At 28.6% G+C, this 17,404-nt stretch overlaps 2 protein-coding genes and 1 long non-coding RNA gene across 3 annotated transcripts; all 3 read left to right on the top strand.

The window, feature by feature from the left end:
• The first annotated feature begins 3,487 nt into the window (after nucleotides 1-3,487).
• On the top strand, nucleotides 3,488-4,584 carry LOC138341782 (uncharacterized). The gene is made up of 3 exons (XR_011214725.1): nucleotides 3,488-3,615; nucleotides 3,735-3,811; nucleotides 4,030-4,584. It is a non-coding gene; the product is annotated as an uncharacterized lncRNA (long non-coding RNA).
• A 4,015-nt stretch (nucleotides 4,585-8,599) lies between these two features.
• Nucleotides 8,600-10,442, top strand: LOC138341781 (protein PHLOEM PROTEIN 2-LIKE A9-like). Its single transcript, XM_069293524.1, has 3 exons — nucleotides 8,600-9,664; nucleotides 9,793-9,869; nucleotides 9,983-10,442. The coding sequence occupies exons 1-3, from the start codon at nucleotides 9,608-9,610 to the stop codon at nucleotides 10,341-10,343; spliced, it is 495 nt and encodes a 164-aa protein (XP_069149625.1). The 5' UTR covers nucleotides 8,600-9,607; the 3' UTR covers nucleotides 10,344-10,442.
• A 5,384-nt stretch (nucleotides 10,443-15,826) lies between these two features.
• Nucleotides 15,827-17,077, top strand: LOC138341780 (protein PHLOEM PROTEIN 2-LIKE A9-like). The gene is made up of 3 exons (XM_069293523.1): nucleotides 15,827-15,974; nucleotides 16,094-16,170; nucleotides 16,391-17,077. Exons 1-3 carry the CDS (start codon nucleotides 15,918-15,920, stop codon nucleotides 16,896-16,898), a joined length of 642 nt encoding a protein of 213 aa, XP_069149624.1. The 5' UTR covers nucleotides 15,827-15,917; the 3' UTR covers nucleotides 16,899-17,077.
• The last annotated feature ends 327 nt before the right edge of the window (nucleotides 17,078-17,404 follow it).

The following is a 17,404-nucleotide window of genomic DNA, read 5'->3' as shown; positions in this document are numbered from 1 at the left end:
TAACTTAGAAATTTGATTTGACATACTTTTTTTCACAGTGTATTTATTCTATCTTTCAAATTTTGTATCCTTGCTTAAATCATATTCATTCCAATCTGTATACCATTTGCATTTATATTCATTCTAATTTTCATGTTGTATTTTGTATAATGAAACTTATATCTCTTGATTAGTTTGTATTCTTTTCAACATGTATGTCTGTCACGACCCAAAATGGACGTGATGGCACTCGTCTTATCCCACCAAGACAAGTAAGCCTAAAACTTAACTATTACAATAAAAATGCGGAAAATTTACTATCAACTTACATTATACCCCCAAAACCTGGTTGTCACGTGTACAAGCGTCTAAAGTATTACAATCGGATCAAAAGAAAATATAAGTCTCATATGATATTGTTTCTAGAGTAGAACAAAATCATAAACAAGAGTAAGGAGGGATGCTGAGATGACCAACAACTACCTCACAAAATCTGCAGGAAGCCTCGGAAAAGAAGAGAATATATCATAAAGTCCGGGCTAGTAACCTACAAAAATTTGTAGAAGCAAGGGGTGAGTACCAAACTACACGGTACTCAGCAAGTAAACCTCTAAACACAAGCTAAGGGGATGAAATACGGGTACTCCTACCACCCCCAACCGAACCTCCACAACTACAACCTACATAAACATCAGCCCAACCTAACAACTCACAGTTTACATAGAACGTAACTCAACAAAAACATTTAGACAAATTACATATCCTCCACAACAACACTTTAACAAATTACATATCCTCCACAACAACACCTTACAAATTATATATCCTCAACATCAACACTTAAACAAATTAGATATCCTCAATAGCAACACTTCCAAAAACTTACATATCCTCAATAACACACTTCAACAAATCACATATCCTCAACAACAACACTTTAACAAATTATATATCCTCAATAACAAGCTCAGTATTCAACAATCACAAGTTCCACAAAAAGGCAATCACTAGATCAGCAAAACACAATATCAAGTTCACTAATGATAAGTATGTGCAACGTAATGGAATGCAATGTCAAGTATAATGATGCATGTCTGACCTAGTGATACACACCCGCTGTCTCTCAGTCCGGGACCCATGGGGGACATATCTGTCCATGCATCTGTCGCGGCGCACGACACGACCCTCGATAATAGTAACCATCGCGGCGCGCGATACGTCCCTCGAAATATAGTATCCATCGCGGCGCGCGATACGTCCCTCGAAATGGTACATCCTCTTAAGTACCCATTATTTCTCAATGCACATAACACTTGCCACAACCAATGCCTCAGAATAATGCAGATGACAAGTTCACACATATAATGAGGAGATGACCATTTTCATAACATCGCACAGTTCACAACCACAAAAACATGAAGTTACATAAACAATGATTCAACAAGCCTTCAACCATTTCTCAACACAACACACATAAACAATTAATCTCAATGCCTTTTGTTATCCCCATTCTTTTCATCATTAGAATTAATCAATGTGGACAAGTCAACCCATCACCGATCCCGTTACTCCCAACATATACCACAAGGACATACACGCATTTAATACACTTAACAAGAGTTTAGAAATCCACTTGCCTCAAATAGTCGAACAATGACTCCAAAACTTGAGCCTTCCTCTTTTGGTTGACTTCCAAACCAATAAAATCTATTCAAATAAATAACCACGATATGATTTCGAAACTAACAACATTCATATTGCTATATCTCTAGCTTACACCCAAAACTCATCCAAATTTATAATAAAATTTCTAAATTTTTATTCCAACCAATTGATCAAATCTCATATTTTCTGAATTTCAAGTTTAGGGTTAAATCTTAATTCTCCGAATAACATAATTATAATGATTTTTATATATCATAATGCACCCACTATTTAACACATATCTCAATATATCAAAACTTGAATCCTAATATGATAATCAAATGAAAATAATTAAAGCCGAAACTAACTGCCCAACACATCAATGGCGGACTACAAAACTATTTGCTGAAACCACTTATTTTCAATGTTCAAATTCATATTTATCGTTCCACTATTAATAATCCTAATCTTGGAGTAATCATTGTCCAATGATTAGGACTAATCATTGTCCAATGATTGAACCATAATACTTATACACATTTATAATCTCAAGTTCACAAGTTCACATATTAGTATAAATTATACACATTTTAACCTAAAAATCTATTCCTAGTTACACAAAAATTTAATAGAAAGGATAAGAATAATTACCTTGATATCTCGAGATAAAAATATCGATGTTTCTCCTCCTTTTTCTTTTTCTTTTCTCCCTTTCTTTTCTTTTCTTACCTGCGTATTTCTTTCTGTTTTTTTTTTCTTCGTATGAGCACTCGCAGCTTTTAAAAGGGTTAGGGCACTTTGCCCCTTTTCTTTATATTTTATTTTATTTATTTATTGAATTAATTTCCTTTTTCTTTTCTTTTTTTTCTCTTTTCTTTTCTTTTTTTTCCATTATTATTAGCAACAAAATAATCTTTTATTAAATCTAAAAATCATGTCACTCATTCTTATAAGTGATATAAATTAATCATAAAATCTACTAAAAAGGTTAATATAAAAATAATGGTTGAAATTTCTAAAACGACTAAGAGGGTCGTTACATTTATATCATTTGCATTTATATTCATTCCAATCTGTATACCATTTGCATTTATATTCATTCTAATTTTCATGTTGTATTTTGTATAATGAAACTTATATCTCTTGATTAGTTTGTATTCTTTTCAACATGTATGTCAAATAAATTCAATATTCAGTTTTCAATAATTATTGTAATGAAACTTTATGATAATAGGTTATAGTTTTATCTATTAAATTTAAAATTTTTTAACTTAGAAATTTGATTTGACATACTTTTTTTCACAGTGTATTTATTCTATCTTTCAAATTTTGTATCCTTGCTTAAATCATATTCATTCCAATCTGTATACCATTTGCATTTATATTCATTCTAATTTTCATGTTGTATTTTGTATAATGAAACTTATATCTCTTGATTAGTTTGTATTCTTTTCAACATGTATGTCAAATAAATATGTAGCTATTTAAGAAACACATTCGTATTCGTATATCTTTTCTATATTTATTTTTCTATTCAGAATTTTATTTCCTTTCTTAAGTCATATTCATTCCAATATGTATATATCATTTGTACAAAATATGATGAAAAAGTGAAAATAAAATATAAAATTGAAAAAAATACGAGAATATTTGTTGCAATCATTCTTATATAAATACCTAGTTAGTTGACTTAGTAAGCCCATAAGGAATAAAACGTTTTCTTCAATTGCATGCCGACGTATTAGAATATAAGACATGATATCTTATTCCATATTCTATGCTAATATAAATGTCTCTTACTATTACTACGTGTGACTATTGATTCCATTTCTCTCTCTATATATTTTATATATATGTGTGATTTTTGTAGCCAAAATTATTATAAGACACTGAAATCTCCAAATTCTTTACAATTCAACTTATATAGAAAATTAAATGGCTTCAAAATCTTTTCACTATCAAGGCAATCAATCATTCTCTATAACAAAAAAGGTACAGAACACTTCATATACTTCCTATATTGCAATTCTTCTTTCTCTCGTTACATATTCTTAATCCATCGAATTTTGTTATGTTGATTTATTTAATTCTGTTATTTTTGTTGCTTGCAGGGTTATATAATTCATCCTAAATCACTTAATATCGTTTGGGGAAATGATAAGCGTTATTGGAAGCTACCCAAAAATGAGTAAGAATACAATTTTCTTTAATTTTATTTTTGCCAACTATATTTTGATTTCATAAAGAAGTTGAACATTAATTTTTATAAAAGGACAACATTTTGCATAATGAAAAGACAATATAGGAGTACATATATAAATTCATCTTGAGATCAATTTAATTATACTGATCTCCTGTTGTATTTAATATGTTGACGTTTTTATCAAATATATTTGAATTATACAGAAAGGATGATGCAGAACTTATACAAGTAAATTGGTTGGAGGTAACTGGTTGCATCGATGATATTAATATAGCGAAAAAAACATCATATAATATTGAATTTACAATGTCATTGATGATTGATGCGTTCGGTTGGAGTGATTCACCAATTTATCTTATGGCTAAATGGGGAGATAATACTCAATGGAGAAAGGTGAATTTGGCAACTAAGACTAATGACAAAAAGATGATATCAGAAACTATTACTATAAAAAAAGGAAAAGGGAGCAATACTGATAAAATTTATTTTGGATTGTATGAAGTTTGGAACAAAAAGTGGAAAGGAGGTCTCAAAATTCATCCCATAAACCTAACTCAAGTGGAAAAACAATACTCGTAAGATTGAAACATGTGTCCTTGTAATTCCATAAATCAGAGTTCAAAAAAGGGATAGCTTAATTAATTATTTTTTATTTTGTTCATGTATTTTGGAGTGTTTCTTAAATTGATTTGTATTTTGTAATTTTGTATTTAATTTATATTTCTTACGTCATGAATATAATTATAATTTTCTTGCCACTTCACTCCTCCAGAATTTTGCGTACACTCCTCCCTTTTATATCAGCGAAAGCAAATAAATTTGTAACTTTGTGATAGCTGACAATATTATATATACGAAAATCGTTACAAGCTAATACAGTGAATGATTCAATACATTAACATGAAGTTAGAAAAAGTTGTAATTAAAAGAAAAAATAGTTTGGTTCACAAAATAGTAACATTTTTACATGATATGGGGCGGTTAGAGGAATAACTTGAAACAATTATATTTGATGTTGTTGTGATGACTGATTTATATAGAATTGTTCTGATTTGCCACAACTTGTTCCTTATTAGTGAAAAATGACTCCCCAAATTAGTTTGTTAGAGTGAGTGTGACGAAATTGCATTATTCTCAATTATCATATAAGATTTAAGAGGAGCTTAGTTATAACTTTTCTTAACTATCGATTTTTTTTACATAAGCTAGGCAAAAATAATTTGTGTTTCGCATGGAATTGAACTATTTTACATAGCTTATATTTGATTATTCGGTAATATTTATATTTTTGATACATACATTACATTATCAAGAACATTTTATCTCAAGGGTAAAACGTGTAAGAATTATTATTAGGCGGATTGACCTGGGAGACCCTTGTACTTGATTCTATTTGTAAATTGAACACTTTTACTTATCAATTTGTCAACTGAATCCCTAAACTCATCAAAACACAATATATTAAACCCCTTTTACTATTGACCGAACTTATGTGTCATTGATAATGCTAAGTTGGAAATTTACGTGACAACACACGTTTGACAACAAGTGAAAAAGGTATTTTACACTAAAATATTTAAATATACTAATAACTATCAAATTATATTGAAAAAAAATAAAAACCAATCTTCCTCGACCATCCCTCTCCCACCCCACCCCCACCCCTCTCTCCTCCCCCCCTCAGCCCCCTTTCTCTCTTCTTTTTCTTGGAATTTCATCCACCACATGACCACTCTCACTCTTCATTCTCTCCTTCATCCATTTTCTTCTCAACCCACACTTTTTTTTTTCATTACAAATCAACCATTCACCCTAATCACTTAGTTTAAAAGTCTTTTAGATTTTAACTTTCTAGTCTAAAAGTATTAAGATTATTATTTATTTTTTAGGTTTCAAAAAAGAGATCTAAGGATTAACACAAAGGATAATGGTGGATATGGAATAATTAAAACTCCATGATAAGCTAGAGAAAGCTTGAAAATAACAAGTGTATGTTGTGAATTTGTGAAATTGATTCAAAATTGTGATTGAGATTTGTTGGATTTGTGGTAGTGAACTTGTATTTGAATTTTCAAGTCGAATGGAGAAAAATCTCATCTATTTGACATGAATTTAGTGTTCAATTTGGAATAAATATGAAGAACATGCTTATTTGGATAAATTTTTTTTAAAAAAATAATGCTCATCTAAAATTTCCAGAAATTAGAAAAGTGGTTTGATTTATTTTTTTAAAATTTTTAACTTGTAATTTCTTACATTTCATTAAAAATGACATGGAATCCCACATGTAAGCAAAGTACTTCACACACCCTAGTCAGATGAAAAACAGGCTTAAAATATTACGTTCTGACCAGTTCAGGGGTTCAATTTACAAATTGATAAGTAAGAGGGTCCAACTTACAAACGAAGTCAAGTACAGGGGTCTCTCAGGCCATTTCGCCTTATTATTAATTATTATTAATTATTTTTTTTATGACCCAAGTTTATTTGTAACCCAAGTAATACCATAAATAGTATTGAATAAGGAATATATCTCGTCCGTACATTGTTTACTTGATGTACGTACCAGATTAAATCATAACCTCTATAAATTGGTCCTCACTCTACCCATTAGGGTTATCACATATTCTCTAGAATAATTCCATCACCGACGGTATTGGTAATATAAAAGTTAGGGTAAGGAGGTAGAACCAATTTACGACTGACGCTTTCGCTTTTCTCTGTGATGATGTCTTCCTCATTAGTTATGTGCTCTTGACAATCTTTATGTAAGATTATCGTGTTCAAGATCTTGATATTATGCATAAAAAGTATTTAATCTTACATGTGGAATCAGAGTGTGGATTGTTTGAACGATAATCTTCATAAATTATATAATCACATCATCTCAAACCCAATGATGATTAACTTAGAGACCAGTCTAGTATTGATGTGATATTTGAATTAAAGCATTTAATTTGTTAGATTTGATTTTGTTGAGACCTTGCTTTTCACAAACCTTTCGTTCTTATAACAAGAAGCAGAATTCCTTGTTGTATTATGTTTATTTAAGAACGATGTATACACAATTACATTGATGAAACTTATTATCTCCCATGTGATTCATATGCGTAAAAGGAATAAAGAAATTTAAGTGACATACAACAATTGTTTTTATCTCTTACGTGTCTCATTTAACAAAAAAAATTGGCTTTGATATATTTAATTCAATTATATTAGAGAAATTAATCTTTACACATATAATATTTAGACAAAATGGTTTGATATGAACTCTTATACATGTATCAATTTGTATTCTAAACCCTTCTATTCACCCCCTTGTCATATGGACCCTTATACTCAATTAAAATGAGACTTTTAAGTCTTTTCAACATTGTTTGTAGCTCACTCTCCTTTATATATTGACATGACATATCCACGTCAGATATATTAATGTCATATCAAAACTATTTTCTTAAAATTATTAATCAAAATTATTTAATAAAATGTAAAATAATAACATTTTAATTTATTTTTGGTAATTTTTAAAGAGAATTTCCATACATCCAATTCTCTTAATTTTCACTATTTCACGCCCAAAATCGTCCGAAGAAAACTATTGCCGCCATCGTCGCCATTTTTTGTCGGTGAAATTACATATACTTTCTCCCTCACCCATCTTCATCTCAGCCGCATACCATCACTACTTTTCTTTCCTCTTTCAACTCCACAAAAATAACAACCTAAGCCACCACACCACCATATTTGGACGAAAAACCCCTTAACTGCCATGACTTTACTCTCACCCTGCTCGTTCTCCTCTCCACTAGCCTGTGTCACCTCTCTCTCACACCGATCTATTGCGAAACAGTGATGGCGTGCACCACTGCGCCGCTTCTCTCTCACGCCACCATTGTGATTCAGTGGTCTCCAGTGATCGTTGGTCCGCTTTCTCCCTCCATGTTAAATGAGTTGCCAAAATCTGCTCAACAATCAACTTTTAATTTCTATTTCTCCACAAGTAATTTCAAAAACAAAAATAAAGGTGTAGCTTTCTAAGAAGTAAGCAAAGGGAGCAATGGAATAGTAGCAAAAATAGGCTTATATGCTGATTGAACGAAAAGATCCATTCCACTATCCATCACTAATTTAATTATTATCATCCCAATAAATTGTGGAGAAAGAAAAAAAGAAGTTTGGTCACGACTCATGCGTTAAAATGGCCACGATGGAGGCGGTAGTGGCCACTGACAGTTATCTAAGAAGATCAATTAAATATCAATATTGAAAAAAATATATCTAGATAATTTGACTTTCACTATTTTTAGAACTTAAGAATTTACCAAAGGCGAATTCATCATTCTAAGAATAGTGAAAATTATGAAGTAAATTAATATTTTTAGTTAAATATATATTGTATATCTAAAGATATCGAATATGTTTGATTAAAAATACTCAATTATCTATTAAAAAGATAATTAATATATAATTAAAGCATAAAAAACGTATAGATGACAATGGAAATCAAAATGAAAAGACTCGAAATAGCAATGATATAAGTAATATTAAAAGAACTAATAAATCGGTGTTGTATGTCACATAACAAATTAAGTGCATCAACTTTTGCTTTCATGAACACGTTTTTATTAGTTATCAATGTGTTCTCTAGAATTATCATCTTTCAACTAATATTGTTCATTGAACAATATCTAATATTGTAAAGCAACTCCATATTCTTTTTTCTTTTTCGTTATTAAAAAACATCACCTTTAATGCAACTAATTTAATTTTGGTCAAATTTAACTTAGGCCATTACTATTATGCTCTCTGTCGGCATAGTCATAAAATTGATCATTTGCCTCCATATCTTCTGACCAAATCGGATTCCATAAATATAAATAAACACAATTAAAGCAAAAAAAAAAAAAAATCAATTTTAGAAAGACATTACTCACAAGATTAATTAAGTAGAAAAGTCAAATTTGGACGACAAATTAATTAAGGGCAAATTACAGAAATTACATACTTTCAAGGTAAAATTATAATTTACCTCTTAAAAGTTTTATAACTATAGCAATCCCTCAAACAGATACAATAATACAAACGCTAATACATTTTAAAAAAAGAAACAGAAACATTAATGGCCAAAAAATTAAAGCGCTGATATATTAAAAAGATGGTCGGATACATGCGACGACACATTAAAAAGAAGGTCGGGATACATTAATGATATATTTGACTTAAGAAAAAAATGAGAAATTTCGAAAATTTGCAAAACTTGTAGGGAATAATGACAGCAAGTAACTAAAAGTGGAATTTCTATAATTAATCCGATTAATTAAGTCAAGGTAATTACTGGAATCCATTACATAAACAAAGGACGGTTCTAGACTTCTAGTTTTACGTATCCAATTTTTGACTAATTATAGAATATTTTCTAAATATATGAATGAATAAAAGCTGTTTGATTAATGAGTTTTTCTTTAATACAAATATATTAAAACTTTAAGTAAAAGTTATTTGAATTCGTTAAACTCGTATTCAGGTGGCAACTAGCTCAGCCCATAGATTCTAATTAGTGCATAAAGTAATCCGATATAATGAATAACTAAAACATTTCATTCAAGAAATATATTATTTGGACAGTGCATGTGACATTCCTTTTTGACTATTAGTTGATTCCCCAATTTCTCCTTTTAATTTGGCTTAGTGCATGCATTTCATCTCTATATATACATATCACATATCACTTAAATCTACACATTATTCTTTGTAACTTTGTGAGTAATTAGTACAAATCAAATGGCTTCAAGATCTCTTCACTATCAAGGCAACCACACATTCTCTAAAACACAAAAGGTAGAGCAAAATTTCATCCATTAGTTTCTTCCAATATTCGCAATTCTTGTTCTACTTCCCTTTGGGCATTATACTTGTGTTCGAGTTTATGTTTTAAAATTTGCTATTGTTATTTTCATTGCTCGCAGGGTTATATAGTTTATCCGAAAGCTCTTAGTATTGTTTGGGGAAATGAGAAACGCTTTTGGAAGTTACCAAAATACGAGTAAGAGTTAATTGGTGAACAAAATCTAAGTCGTATAAATTAAATGTGTGCTACTACATATATATGTACTACCTTACAAGCTGACACTGTTTTTAAATCTATTTGAATTACAGAAAGGATGATGCAGAACTTATACAGGTAAATTGGTTGGAAGTAACTGGTTGCATCGACGATATTAATATAACAAAGAAAACATCATACAACATTGAATTTACAATGTCATTGATGACTGATGCGTTCGGTTGGAACAACTCACCAATATATCTTATGGCTAAATGGGGAGATAATACTCAATGGAGAAAGGTAAATTTGGCAACTAAGACTAATGACAAAAAGATGATATCAGAAACTATTACTATCATAAAAGGAAAAGGGAACAATACTGATAAGATTTATTTTGGATTGTATGAAGTTTGGAACAAAAAGTGGAAAGGAGGTCTCAAAATCCATTCAGTAAACTTGACAGAGATCTAGCTAGATATTGATTTAGTTGTACTACAAAGAAAATTGTAGGACCAAAATAATTTGTCGATTATTGTTATATCATAAATGAAACTCATATGTTAAACTCAATTATAACTTCAATTAATTTAGATTTACGTTTGTTCTTTTATTTGTTTCAAGTTTGCGCCCCCCCGACACACTAATTACTATATTACATATATACAATTTTACTATAGTATCACTAGAAAAAGTTTAAAATATTCATCGCAATAAATAAATAATTTTTCTACAATAATATAATTGACTTTATATTATTAGTAGCAATAACATAGCATATTATGTATTTATAATCAACACTTGATGTTGTTAAAGACTTCAATAACTTTGAATACAATGATATTACTTATGAATACAATGTTGTTAATTATGCAAATTATACCAAAAATATTGTTAATTAAAGTAATTAATAATTAAAAATATTTAATAGAAATTTCAAAAGAAATATAATTAAAGGATTATTATTTTCTAGTGTCATTAAAAAAGAATTCTTGTGTGTCCTCTAATTAATTTACCCCTCATTTTTGTCATAGTTGGATAAAAATTTTTCACGATAGAACGAGGAAATTATTAATTTCAGAAGTTAAGCGAATTCAAATATATATGGCGGAACAAATTATACACTTATTTAGTGATTATATAATTTATCCAAAAGCTTTTAATACTGTTTGGAAAAATGATAAACGCTTTTGGAAGTTACTCAAAGACGAGTAAGAATTAATTGGTGTACCAACTCTAAGTTATATAAATTAAATGTGTTACCACACATATAATACTGTGCAATTGTAAATTAACTGACATAGTCATTAAATATATTTGAATTACAAAACACATGGTGCAAAATTTATACAAGTAATTGGTTATAGATAACTGGATACATTAATAATACTAATATAGTCTAGTGTCACTAATGACTTATGCATTTGATTGGACCAATTCACCTGTTTATCTTATGGCTAAATGGGGAGATAATACTCAATGGAAGAAAGGTAAATTTGACAAGTGAGATTAATGGAAAGAAAGGTGAATTTGACAAGTGAGATTAATGGGAAAAAATTTATATAAAAAAGTATTATGATCAGAAAAGGAAAAGACAATAATACTGGTAAGATCTATTTTGGGTTGTATGAAGTTTGGAGCAAAAAAACAAAAAGGAGGTCTCAAAATTTATTTTTTAAACTTAACGGAGATTTAACTAGATATTGATTTTGCTGTACTACAGAAAAAACGTATGATGAAAATAATTAATTGATTGTTGGCATATCATGAATAAAACTCGTATTATAACTATAATTAAATTGATTTACATTTGTTCTTTTATTTGTTTCAAGTTTCTCTCTCCCCCCCCCCCCCCCCTCCTAATATAAATATATTACATATATTCAATTTAACTAGTTTCACGGAAAGAAGTTTAAAATATTCATCGCAACAAATGAATAATTTACCGCAATAATATAATTGTCTTTATATTATTATTAGCAATAATATAATAGTGTATTTATAACCAACACTTAATGTTGTTAAATACTTTAGCAACTTTGAATACATATTAATAATGATTTTTTTGGATATATTAATTATGGATACAATGTTGTTAATTAGGAAAATTAAACCAAAAATATTGTAAAATTAACCTAATTAATAATTTAAAATATTTAAAAAAAATTGGAAAAAAATATTATTAAAGGATTATAATTTTCCTGTTTGATTAAAAAATAAAAAAAATAAGTCCTTCGGGATGACTTAGTTGGTTAGGAGGGTGGTTATCCACACGGATGACCCCTGATTGATCTCCCCTTAATGCCTTCTGAGTTGAGCTTGTAGCATAGGGTTTGCCTAATGCGGTTTACATTCCCTATGTGATTTGCAAGCTAATACACAGTGGGGGATTTATCCAGAAATCACAAAGTGCTCACCCGAAGGACAAAGATTGTAACAACTGCGGGTTATCTTGGAATTCAAAAAAAGACAACTCTTGTGTGTACTCTAAGTAATTTACCCCTCATTTTTGTCAATATAGTTGGATAAAAAAATTCCAGAATAGAACGAGAAAACTATGTTGCAATAGTGGCAAATGTACAAATTAATTTTAAAATTTAGTGAATTCAAATATATATGGCAAAGAAAATTCCACAGTAGACACTTAATTCAGTGGTTCAATTTGCATCCCCACACCTTTCAATAACTACAAAATACTCATAGTTGTGCAAAACATTATAATTTATGATGTTTTAAATACCCTAAAAATTGTTTCATTATCATTTAGTGAGTTTAGTCGGGACTATTTGTTTATTGACTGAGTTTATGCATTGGACAAGCTAAGTAATTTAATTGAGACTTAATTTGACCATTAATCGTTACAAAAGTATAATATCAATTAACTAAAATTCTTGCTACTTTAAAATTCAAATATTTAATATTTTTAAGTATCGCATTGACATAATGAAATTGAGACAAGAGTAGACTACTTGCTTTGCTTTGCTTTGGAATATAAAAGGAAATCCACATTCATTTTTTATGTTATTTAAACGTTACTTAATGCAACTAATTTAATTAATAGGTGGAATTTTGATTTGACCCTTTTTGGCCCTTCCTTTAAAACTTTGTGGCAGTTGATAAAAAGGGGAAATGAAAAAAGATGTTTTAACAGTGGAATATGTGAACCAATAAATCAATATATAAGCAATGAAAACGATATAATATAGTACTCTAATATTCTTAACGCGTCATGATAATATTTATTCGAGATTTTATCAATTTGGAATCAATCTCTATCTTCATGATACAATTTTTGACAACTAATTATAGTTACTACGTCGACTTTGGAGTATATTTTTGATTATCAAAATAAAGATACGATGTGAATATATTCTATTTTCCTGAAAATGCGTTTGTTTTAGGTGTCATGACTTATTCCCCTTTAAGCTAGTGCGTGCATACATGGATTTTTTTACCTTTTAGGTTTTGGATTGTGAGATTGATTTCCCCTCAATGCCTTCTGAGTCGTGCCTGAGAGATGTGTGATTTGCAGGACGATTTATCACAATTATTTTTTGATCAATCATGATCATACTTTACTGGACGTATTCTCTCAAATTATTCTAGCTAGCAATAATATGTCGCCGCTCATTATTGACCATGTCAAAACTTTGTTATCTTTAAAGCCTCTTTTAAATCTACGAACTTGCAAATCAACTAAAATAAGAATATAGTTGAACAAGTAAAAATATTAAACGGCTCTATATATAAAAATGTAACAAGAATTCATTCTATAATTATTCATCAAAATCCATGATAGAAAATTAATTATTTATTAAAAAAGTTGAAACACAATAGTAAATGCATAACCAATAATGCAATATAGCAAAGAAAATGGTATAAAATGAAAATATAACAAAGAAAATGGTATAAAATGAAAAAAACTTACTCTCACCGAGTGAAATATAGTTGAAATAAATATGTAATTGAAATTTCAGATATAAATGAGAAGAATTTGAGGATAAATTTTGTTACCCAATTTATTTGCCTTACTCCTCAATGGCTTCTAGATTTCCCCAAATAAAAAGTTATTTAAAGTTCATGCAAAAGATGTGAATGCATATTACTAATATAAAAAGTTATTTAAAGTTCATGCAAAATATGTGAATGCATATTGCTAAGGTCTAATGAATTTCTTGATATTTTGAAATTTAAATATTTATAATTTCAAATACTGCTTTCACATCATAAAATTTAGATGAATAAGTGGTGAAACTTAGAAATCAGAGCAAAAAAGTGAATTTTAAAAGTCTTTATAAGAATAAGTAGAAAAGTAAAATCAACCTATAATTTTGTAATTTTTTAAGGGAAAATGCATAAGTAGTTTTTTAACTTGTGTCCGAAATCTCAGAGACATACTTATACTATAATAAGTTTCTATTACGCTACTCAACTTACTTTATAATTGATTTTCTATCCCTTTTCGGCCTACGTGGCACTTTCTTGTGGGTTCAATGCGTCTTGACATTTTTTTTCAAGCTAGTGCCATGTAGGCCGAAAAGGGGTAGAAAATTATTTACAAAATAAGTTCATGGGGATAATAGGACCTTAGTATAATATAAGTGTGTCTTTAGAATTTTGGGCATAGGTTGAGGGATACTTGTGCATTTTCCCATTTTTTTTATTGAGACTTGTGACTTTATTAGCTTGAGGTAATTTGGGCAGACTAAAATAAAGTGATTCTTCATTATTTTGGGATTTTTTTTAAAATATTAATATTTTAACATTTAAGAAGGCTCATTAACAACACTTTCAATATATAGTAAAAATGTCAAACTTTTAGTTTGTTATGTACCTTATTTATGTTTTTATTATTCATTATTATTTAAAGAATACAACTTTTATATAACATATTGGAGAAATTTAGTGGAGATAATTTTTTTAAAAGGAAGAAATGCTTAAATTCTCATCAGTTACAATTTATCAAAACATATCAATTTCCATCTCTTTCTTCTTCTTTCACCATATTCTAAAAAATACATCTTTCACCATTATTCTAAAGAAATTCAATATATATCCAATTTTCTTAATCTTTTTTGTTAATAAACACTTTTATTTACCAAAATAAATATCCATTTTTCACTAATTATTGTTATGAAAATCAAAGAATTAAAGAAATACTACATCTATAAAATTATCAATATTGAATTTTCACCAATTATTGTTATGAAAATCACGGAATCAAAAAATTCAATATCAATTTTCACTAATTATTGATGGAACTTTATGATAATACGTTATAGTTTTATCTATTAAATTTAAATTTTTTTAACTTAGAAATTTCTACACCTATAGTTTTAGCTGTTATTTCGCATACTTTTCTCATAGTGTATTTATTTTATCTTTCAAAATTTTGTATCCTTGCTTAAATCGAATTCATTCCAATCTGTATACCATTTGTATTTATATTCATTCTAGTTTTCATGTTGTATTTCGTATAATAAAACTTATATCTCTTGATTAGTTTGTATTCTTTCCAACATGTATGTCAAATAAATATGTAGCTATTTAAGAAACATATTTGTATTCATATATTTTTTTCATATTTATTTTTCTATTTAGAATTTTGTTTCCTTTCCTAAGTCATATTCATTCCAATATGTATATCATTTGTATTTGTATTCGTTCTAATTTTTATATTGTATTTGTACAATGATGTATCAAAAATATAAAACTAATATGACAGAAAAGTGAAAATAAAATATAAAATTGAAAAAGAATACGAGAATATTTATCGCAATCATTTTTAAATAAAATACATAGCTAGTTGACTTAGTTAAGCCCATAAGGAATAAAACGTTTTCTTCAAATGCACGCCGACGTATTAGAATATAAGACATGATATCTTATTCCATATTCTATGCTAATATAAATGTCTCTTACTATTACTACGTGTGACTATTGATTCCATTTCTCTCTATATATATGTGTGTGATTTTTGTAGCCAAAATTATTATAAGACACTGAAATCTCCAAATTCTTTACAATTCAACTTATATAGAAAATTAAATGGCTTCAAAATCTTTTCACTATCAAGGCAATCAATCATTCTCTATAACAAAAAAGGTACAGAACACTTCATATACTTCCTATATTGCAATTCTTCTTTCTCTCGTTACATATTCTTAATCCATCGAATTTTGTTATGTTGATTTATTTAATTCTGTTATTTTTGTTGCTTGCAGGGTTATATAATTCATCCTAAATCACTTAATATCGTTTGGGGAAATGATAAGCGTTATTGGAAGCTACCCAAAGATGAGTAAGAATACAATTTTTTTTTAATTTTATTTTTTGCCAACTATATTTTCATTTCATAAAGAAGTTGAACATAAATTTTTATAAAAGGACAACATTCTGCATAATGAAAAGACAATATAGGAGTACATATATAAATTCATCTTGAGATCAATTTAATTATACTGATCTCCTGTTGTATTTAACATGTTGACGTTTCAATCAAATATATTTGAATTATATAGAAACGATGATGAAGAACTTATACAAGTAAATTGGTTGGAGGTGACTGGTTGCATCGATAATATCAATATAATGAAGAAAACATCATACAATATTGAATTTATAATGGCATTGATGGCTGATGCGTTCGGTTGGAGTGATTCACCTATTTATCTTATGGCTAAATGGTTAGAGGTAACTGGTTGCATCGATGATATTAATATAGCGAAAAAAACATCATACAATATTGAATTTACAATGTCATTGATGACTGATGCGTTCGGTTGGAGTGATAAACCAATTTATCTTATGGCTAAATGGGGAGATAATACTCAATGGAGAAAGGTGAATTTGGCAACTAAGACTAATGACAAAAAGATGATATCAGAAACTATTACTATAAAAAAAGGAAAAGGGAGCAATACTGATAAAATTTATTTTGGATTGTATGAAGTTTGGAACAAAAAGTGGAAAGGAGGTCTCAAAATTCATCCCATAAACCTAACTCAAGTGGAAAAACAATACTCGTAAGATTGAAACATGTGTCCTTGTAATTCCATAAATCAGAGTTCAAAAAAGGAATAGCTTAATTAATTATTTTTTATTTTGTTCATGTATTTTGGAGTGTTTCTTAAATTGATTTGTATTTTGTAATTTTGTATTTAATTTATATTTCTTACGTCATGAATATAATTATAATTTTCTTGCCACTTAACTCCTCCAGAATTTTGCGTACACTCCTCCCTTTTATATCAGCGAAAGCAAATAAATTTATAACTTTGTGATAGCTGACAATATTATATATACGAAAATCGTTACAAGCTAATACAGTGAATGATTCAATACATTAACATGAAGTTAGAAAAAGTTGTAATTAAAAGAAAAAATAGTTTGGTTCACAAAATAGTAACATTTTTACATGATATGGGGCGGTTAGAGGAGTAACTTGAAACAATTATATTTGATGTTGTTGTGATGACTGATTTATATAGAATTGTTCTGATTTGCCACAACTTGTTCCTTATTAGTGAAAAATG

The sequence above is a fragment of the Solanum lycopersicum genome, chromosome 2, assembly GCF_036512215.1.
Source record: "Solanum lycopersicum chromosome 2, SLM_r2.1".
NCBI lineage: Eukaryota > Viridiplantae > Streptophyta > Magnoliopsida > Solanales > Solanaceae > Solanum > Solanum lycopersicum.
Note: the sequence above shows the minus strand (reverse complement) of the source record. Positions and strands in the feature narration are given on the sequence as shown.

Coding starts and splice junctions, on each gene's coding strand:
- LOC138341781 (XM_069293524.1), top strand. CDS start 9,608: ATGGCTTCAAGATCTCTTCACTATCAAGGCAACCACACATTCTCTAAA. Junction 9,665..9,792: donor CATTCTCTAAAACACAAAAG/GTAGAGCAAAAT, acceptor CATTGCTCGCAG/GGTTATATAGTTTATCCGAA. Junction 9,870..9,982: donor TGGAAGTTACCAAAATACGA/GTAAGAGTTAAT, acceptor TTTGAATTACAG/AAAGGATGATGCAGAACTTA.
- LOC138341780 (XM_069293523.1), top strand. CDS start 15,918: ATGGCTTCAAAATCTTTTCACTATCAAGGCAATCAATCATTCTCTATA. Junction 15,975..16,093: donor CATTCTCTATAACAAAAAAG/GTACAGAACACT, acceptor TGTTGCTTGCAG/GGTTATATAATTCATCCTAA. Junction 16,171..16,390: donor TGGAAGCTACCCAAAGATGA/GTAAGAATACAA, acceptor TGAATTATATAG/AAACGATGATGAAGAACTTA.